The 8,997-nt window shown below is 32.9% G+C and overlaps 1 protein-coding gene across 1 annotated transcript; it reads right to left on the bottom strand.

Annotated features, from left to right (window-relative positions):
- Positions 1-2,239: 2,239 nt before the first annotated feature.
- Positions 2,240-7,170, bottom strand: LOC129277668 (uncharacterized). Its single transcript, XM_054913819.2, has one exon. The coding sequence runs from the start codon at positions 6,635-6,637 to the stop codon at positions 5,918-5,920; it is 720 nt and encodes a 239-aa protein (XP_054769794.2). The 5' UTR covers positions 6,638-7,170; the 3' UTR covers positions 2,240-5,917.
- Between the last annotated feature and the right edge of the window lie 1,827 nt (positions 7,171-8,997).

Genomic DNA, 8,997 nt, shown 5'->3' on the forward strand with positions numbered 1-8,997 from the left:
TCTACTACTACTACTCCTACTACTACTACTACTGCTACTACTACTTAGTCTGCTGGGCAAACCCTTCACTCTAGTTAATGGTCTGAATGTGCAGCCTACTCATGCCTTGTGTACTGAAGGCTCTCAAGTTTTGTATGTGGTAGTCTTTGCGTGGAGGCAAACTTATTGATCAAAGTTCCAATCAGGGTCTGTGCCTACAGACTAACTAATACTACTATTACTATTACTACCACCACTACTACAATAACAACTACTACTACTACTACTACTACTACATCTACTACTACTACTACTACTACTAATATTACTATAATACCACTAATATTACTTCTACTACTACTACTACTACTACTTTTACTAGTACTAGTACTACTACTCTTAGATTCTTCCAGCTGGCAAATTCTACATGGGGTAACGCCCTTGACCCCATTAAAAAACCTGCAGACTTCATTAATACAGATCTATTTGTTTTTTAATTATAAGTCGCATTGGGGCATCAAATGTCAGTTTCAAAATATTATGTTTTCATGTTTTTGATACTCCATGTAAATACTGCATTTTGAAAGTGGCTGATGGTCATTCTTAAAATACAACCCATGTATGTTAATTGTTGCAATTTTAGAAAAACAAAATGTATGCTTGTATTGAATACATTAGGCAGAATATTTACGAACGACGTTTTATGGTAACATTCGTTTTCTTTCCAATACAACTCTATTTTACGTAGCCCTTTTACATATATATTTTTATCCTGGTCAACGGATCCTGTCTCTCCGGCGCATTTTATTATGCACTTTCTCCATTCCCTGGGGAACATTTCAACAAACATTTTATAACAAATAGCTAGGAATACTACAGCATCTTTTGCACCATACCTGGTACACATTTAACACTTTAGTGGAGAGTGAAAAATTGTGGAACGACGCCTTCAACCTTGAATAATTTTGTTTCGATTTCAGATTTAGTTTCTTTTTAAGTCTAAACGTGTTATTTCTTTTGCATTCATGGTATGTAAGAACCAATACGGTATTTTGCTTTAGATCCGTGTTTTAAAAAAGAGAAAAAAAATAAATAAAAAAATGAAATTAATCATATCCACTGCGTTAACATAATTTGCATTTTTTCTTTCAATATCTGACACTGGAATGTTCACATTTTGTTATTAATGAATACTTGTACTACTACTTCTACAACTACTACTTTTATTAAACCGCTACTACTCTGTAAAAAATGAAGTGGTAATTTAGCACTTACAGTGCTTGTAGATTGACTGCATTACGAGTGCTTATTTTTTTGGTTTAAATTTGAATTGTAAAACAGGCACTCGTAGTGCAGTCACTATACAAGCACTGTAAGTGCTAAATTACCACTTCATTTTTTACAGTGTACCACTTCTGTTTCTACTACTACTTCTACTTCTACTACTACTACTACTACTACTACTACTACTACTATTACTACTACTACTACTGCTACTTCTACCACTACTACTTCTATACCATTATCACTTCTACTACTACTACTACTACTACTACTACTACTACTACTCTTACTATACTACTATTACTGATACGACTTCTACTACTACTACTACAACTACTACTACTACCTCTACTTCTTCTACTAGTACTAGTACTACAACTCTTAGTTTGTTTCAGAGGGCAAATCCTACATGGGGTAACGCCTTTGACCCAATACAAAAAACTACAGACTTCATTAATACAGTTCTATTTGTTTTTTTAATTATATGTCGCTTTTAACGCATCATATGTCAGTTTCAAAATATCTTATTTTCACGTTTTTGATACCCCATGTAAATACTGCGTTTTAAAATGTCTGATGGTCATTTTCAGACTAAAACCCATGTATGTTATTTGTTGCAAGTTTAGAAAAACAAAAGATATGTTTGTATTGAATATGTTAAGCAAAATATTTACGAACGACGTTTTATGGTAACATTCGGTTTTTACAATACAATTCTGTTTTATGTAGCCCTTTTACAGATATATTGTTACCCTGGTCAACGGATCCTGTCTTTCCCGCACACTTTATTATGCACTTTCTCCATTCCCTGTGGAGCATTTCAACAAACATTTTAAGATAAACAGCTAGGCATACAAGTTCAAGTTCAAGTTCAAGTTCAACTTTATTCAATTCCAATATTAAAAACATTTTATAACAACACATTGGATAAAAAATGCAATTCAAGATAAAATAAAGTATATGAATGGTATGTACATGCGTATTGAATAGAAAAAGTATTGAAATTAGGTATAGCTGTAAAAGACCGTAAAGGTCTTGTCAAGACAGCTCCCTTACTTGCATAAGATTTGATCAATTAATAAGAGCGGAGAACAAATTCAGTAAATATTCAGTAAATAAAAATGAATTGCGTCTTGCACCAAGACTAACCCAGAACAAACATACATGAAAAGGGTAGGAGAGAATGAAAAGCAGAGGGGGGGGGGGGTTGAAAGGAAAGAAGACAAAAATCATTTAAACTTCAACGAGAGTCACGTTTGATCAAATATAGCTTTACATTGTGCTTAAATCTGTTATAAAATGAAATAGAGGTTATAAATGTAGGGAGTGAATTCCAGATTGTAGGAGCATGATGCCTACATGAATAAAAAGTAAATTCTGTATTCACATTCCATCTGTGGTATTGATTCCTGTTTCTAGTATTATAAGTATGAATTAAACTGTTCTTTACAAACATATCCGATATGTATTTAGGAAGTTGAGTGTTTACATGTTTAAATATGAGAATTGCACACATATAGTCATTTAACTGGTATACATCTAATATATTGAGTTGTTTAAATAGTGGGCTAGAATGGGCTTGATAATGAGAAAGTGTAATTATTCTGACAACCCTCTTTTGCAGGAGGTATAAACATTTGAGTTTGGTTGGATGAGTATTTGCCCAAACAATATTACAGTAACTGAGATACGGTAAAATAAGAGTATTGTATAACATTAGCAAAACGGATTGAGGCAAGACATGGCGAAGTTTGCTGATGACACCAACATTTCTAGATATTGTTTTGTTAATTTGGGCTATATGAGTTTTCCAAGATAAATTTTCGTCAATAGTAATACCCAAGAATTTGGTTGAGGTAACACGTTTGATATAGTTTCCTGACATTTCCAATTTAAATGAATCGAGGATATCTGCTGATAAACGTCGATATTGGGAACAAAAGTATATGAAGTTAGACTTATCAGCATTAATTACCAATTTATTACATTTAAACCAGTTCGAAACTTTCAATAATTCAATGTTTAATGTGTCATATAGAGAAGTAATATCATTTGAAGTAAATAAAATATTGGAGTCATCAGCAAATAAAATGAATTTCAATTTATCAGAACAAAAAGGCAGGTCATTGATATATATCAGAAAAAGGAGGGGCCCGAGGATTGACCCCTGGGGCACGCCGCATGAAATCTCTAATGGGTTGGACAAAATATTGTTAAAAGAAACGTATTGAATTCTATTGTATAAATAATTCTGAAACCACTGAAGAGGTAACCCTCTTATTCCATAATTATAAAGTTTTGATATAAGTACTGAAAAGTCAATGGTGTCGAAAGCTTTGCTTAAGTCTAAGAATACTCCAATAGAGTAAAGTTTTTTATTGAAAACATTAATTAAATAATCGTGTAAATCAATTACAGCCATTTCGGTTGAAACATTCTTTAGGAAACCATATTGACATTCATTTAAAATTGAATTTGTACATAAAAAATCATAAAGTCGATTGTAAATAAGCCTTTCCAGAATTTTTGAAAAATAAGGAAGTATGGAAATTGGTCGATAATTAAAAACATCATGAACATCACTTTTCTTATGAACAGGTATAACTTTTGCAATCTTTAATTTGAAAGGTACAATACCAGTCAAAATAGAGAAATTAAAGATTAAATCATAATGGTTTGACTATACAATATATAACATTCTTTATAACTCGAGGATTAAAATTATCAATGCCACAACTATTTGTACAGTTTAGCTTTTTAACAACATCAGTGATATCGCTCTCAGTAATAGGTTTGAAGTAAAGAGAATTTGAATTTTGCATGGGCAAGAATTTGGTAAAATTATCAGAGCTGTTTGAAGTCTGAGATATTGAATTGTTTAAAGATAAACCAATGTTGACGAAATAAGTATTAAAAAAATCAGCTATCTCTTTAAAATCTGTGATTCGCCTTCCATCAGCATTGATATAATTTGGTAATTTATTTTTTGTTTTATGTAATATATCATTGATGAGCCGCCAAGTTTGTTTCATATTTCCCTTCATTGCAAAAAATTTAGTTTTGTAATAGTCTTTACGAGCATACCTTAATAACCTATTTATATGGTTTCTTGCTTTAACATATTTTTGCCTGTTGCTTTCAGAAGGGTTTAATATATATGATTTATAAATTCTATTCTTATCTTTGATTTTTTTATAAAGATCAGGAGAAATCCATGGCTTTTTGATTTTTTTACGGGTGGATTTATATGATTTTGTTACAAAAACTTTATTGTATAAAAGAGTAAAAGTATCAAGAAATTTGTCAAAAGCAAGCGTTGTATCAGTAATATCAAATAATTTAGTCCAGTCATAATCTAGGAGCTCATGTTTAAATGCATTAATAGTATCATCATTGATAAGACGTAGACTAAGCTCAGGAATACCATGGACAGGAAATTGTTTCTGTGTTATTTGAAAAATAGGGAAGTGATCAGATATATCATTGTAGAATAGACCAGAGGAAACATTTAAATCAAAATTATTGGTAAATATATTATCAATGAGTGACATAGATCCAGCAGTAACCCTAGAAGGTTTGTCAATTAAAGGAATAAAGAAGTGAGAATGTATTATACTGAGAAAATTACTTATAGTAGCATTAGTATACTTCAAAATATCTATGTTGAAGTCACCCATTAAATAAACCTGTTTGTTTTCAGAATCAAGCTTGTTTAAACAATTTTCAAAGATGGTTGAAAATTCATTTATATTTGATTGAGGTTTCCTGTATATTACACCTATTATAATGTTCTTTTCTCTAAACATGTCAATTTCAATAAAAAGTGATTCATAATTATTTGAAGGTTGTAAAAAATCATTACGGATATTAAAATTATAAGTATCAGAAACTAATAAAGCAACACCACCACCTTTGCCATGTTGACGGCTAGAGTGGACAAAATAATAACCTGGAATGTTAAATAACAAAGGGGTATTTTTACAGATCCATGTTTCAGAGAAACCGTATATTGAGAAATCGATACACAAAGTGGATATGAAAGTAGAGATAGCATTGAAGTTTTTGTTTAGACTACGAGAATTGAAATGAAGAATACTAAAATGATTATGAACGTCGTTGAACTGAGAGGTAAAATCGTCGTCAACAAAATATTTACAGTTAAGAAATCTGCTAAAATGGAATTCATCGTTATTTTGTGAGAGTTCATTAAACATATGTCTATCAAAATCTGTACATGTCACTGTATCTTGAAATATTGCACTGAATTCATCGTCACCTATACCCTGAAAAGGGAATACAGAATCATACATATATGAAAATTGCAAAGGAGCATTGGTATTACAACTGTAGAAATCATCACCTGACATCAAGTTGTGTAAGCAATATAATAAAGTAATAGAAATAACAGGAAAAGGATACAGGAGGAATAGTTGAGACAAAACAGAGTAGTTGAGAATAATAAGGAAAGAGAAACAAGAAACATGCAAAATATGAAAACATTCTATACAGTATTACAAATAACATTGGTCCCGCCAAAGTGGGAAAAAAGTAGCTATAAAGTTCAAAAAGTTCGAGATAAGAGTCCAGTTTCATAGTGAGGAGGATAAATGGTAAGAGTCAACCAGAAGTATACATGGCAGATCAATACATGTGATCAGAGCTTGTTTATATCTTCCTTACAAGTTAAGAGTTTCTTCACGCTACCAGCAGTATTTGGTAATGCAAATATTCGACCGTCGATGGACCATGCAGATTTCACTTTAGGACTAAGGCGAGCGGCATTGAGAAGAACAGCATTCTTTGCAGTCAGGTCTTCTAAGATGGACATTCGTTTACCTGCTAGTTTACGCCGGTTTCCGATGACCTCGCGACGTTTCCTGTACGAAGCGAACTTAACGATGATAGCCCGTGGTTTGGTGTTTTCAGAGGTGGACTCCTTGGGTGGACCTATGCGATGGCTGCGATCGATGTCCTCTTTGCGCAGATTCATCTTCAGGTTATCCGTGGCAAGCTTTATAATGATGTCATCTGTGTTCTCACCAGGTGATTCTTTAATGCCGAAGAAGCGAAGGGAATTTCTCCTAGAATACTGCTCCAGACCTTCCAGACGATTGTTCAAGGCATTTAAAGCGTTCGTTCGGGTTTCCAATTGGGATCGAAGGGATTCAATTTCAGCGCTCTTGGATTTCGATGTTGATTCTAGGTCAAGAATACGTGCTTCTTGGGTTTGTAGTTCTTCCTTGATATCTAACAGACGTTTCTCTATATGACCAGCCACAACACTTTCAAACCTAGGATCAGTGAGAATGTCTTTAATCACCGCAGACACCATAGTTGCCGTTGATTTCTCCATGGCCATACTCCTAGTGGTCATACTTGAAGTTGAAGCATTGACTGATAATGTATATAGTCTAGACTCAATGTAGTTGAAGTGATCACTCAGACTCAGTTCATTCACCTTTTCTCACAAAGGCATGAAAGGATGAAGAATAGAAGAATGCATAGAATGATGAACAATGATACCAGGAGATAATAGACGAATAAGCTCAACTACAATGGCAAGAGTAGGCAATCAGTCACTTCGATGAACAAGAAAAAAAGAATCGTAGCTCTGACTAGCTCCATATATAAAGTACATGACTCATGAGTGGAGTTCAGTGGCAATCAAATGTACAAAAATAACACGAAAGTCAGTTAATGGGACCGTAGTAATAGTTGCTACATTACCACTGCAAATCGTTGATTAAAATCACACGTTGATGAATGATAGTAGTAAAATGAATCACTTCTGGTTGACTATGTACAGTTAGGCAACACACATATAAGGTAAAATACAATGAAGAAAGTTAAAAAGTGGCAAAATCCAAGTAAATTTGTAGAGTAGAGAAAACCCGGCTGACCCGACGCTTCCGCTGACAACAAAATGTGATACTACAGTATCTTTTGCATCATATATGGTACACGTTTGACACTTTAGTGGAGAGTCGCAAATTGTGGAACGACGCCTTCAACCTTGAATAATTTTCTTTTGATTTGAGATTTAGTTTCGTTTTAAGTCTAAACATGTTCTTTCTTTTGTATTCATGGTATGTAAGAACCAATTTGGTATTTTGCTTGAGATCCGTGTTATAAAAAGGACAACAAATAAAATAAATCGAAAGTGAAATGAACCATATCCATTGTCTTTGTGTTAACATCAATTACATTTTTTTCAATACTTGACACTGAAATGTTCACAGCTTTTTATTTATAATAATGAATAATAGTACTACTACTTCTACAACAACTACTACTACTACTACTACTACTATTACTACTATTACCACCACTACTACCACAACTACTACTACTACTAATACTAACACTACTACTACTACATCTACTACTACTATTACTATTACTATAATACCACTAATACTACTACTACTACTATTACTACTTTTACCACCACTACTACTACAACTACTAATACTACTACTATTACTACTACTACTAATATTACTACTACTTCCACCACTACTACTACAACTACTACTACTACTACTACTACTACTACTACTACATCTACTACTACTACTACTACTTTTACTATACTACCACTAATACTATTACTATACTACCACTAATACTACTTCTACTACTACTTTTACTAGTACTAGTACTACTACTCTTAGATTCTTCCAGAGGGCAAATTCTACATGGGGTAACGCCCTTGACCCCATTAAAAAACCTGCAGACTTCATTAATACAGATCTATTTGTTTTTTTATTATAAGTCGCATTAGGGCATCAAATGTCAGTTTCAAAATACTATATTTTCACGTTTTTTGATACTCCAAGTAAATACTGCATTTTGAAAATGGCTGATGGTCATTTTTAGACTACAACCCATGTATGTTAATTGTTGCAATTTTAGAAAAACAACTGGTATGTATGTATTGAATACATTAGGCAGAATATTAACGAACGACGTTTTATGGTAACATTCGTTTTCTTTCCAATACAACTCTATTTTATGTAGCCCTTATACAGGTATATTGTTATCCTGGTCAACGGATCCTGTCTTTCCGGCGCACTTTATTATGCACTTTCTCCATTCCCTGGGGAACATTTCAACAAACAATTTATAACAAATAGCTAGGCATACTACAACATCTTTTGCACCATACCTGGTACACATTTAACACTTTAGTGGAGAGTGGAAAATTGTGGAACGACGCCTTCAACCTTGAATAATTTTGTTTCGATTTCAGATTTAGTTTCTTTTTAAGTCTAAACATGTTATTTCTTTTGCATTCATGGTATGTAAGAACCAATAACGTGTTTTGCTTTAGATCCGTGTAATAAAAAGGAGAAAAAGAATAAATGGAACATGAAATGAATCATATCCACTGCGTTAACATCATTTGCATTTTTTTCTTTCAGTATCTGACACTGGAATGTTCACATTTTGTTATTAATGAATACCTGTACTACTACTTCTACAACCACTTCTTTTTATTAAACCGCTACTACTCTGTAAAAAATGAAGTGCTAATTCAGCACTTACAGGGCTTGTAGAGTGACTTCATTACGAGTGCTATTTTTTTTTGTTTAAATTTGAACAAAAAAATAAGCACTCGTAGTGCAGTCACTATACAAGCACTGTAAATGCTAAATTAGCACTTCATTTTTACAGAGTACCACTACTGCTTCTACTACTACTACTACTACTGCTACTTCTACTACTACTACT

The sequence above is a fragment of the Lytechinus pictus genome, chromosome 8 (genome assembly GCF_037042905.1).
Source record: "Lytechinus pictus isolate F3 Inbred chromosome 8, Lp3.0, whole genome shotgun sequence".
Lineage (NCBI taxonomy): Eukaryota > Metazoa > Echinodermata > Echinoidea > Temnopleuroida > Toxopneustidae > Lytechinus > Lytechinus pictus.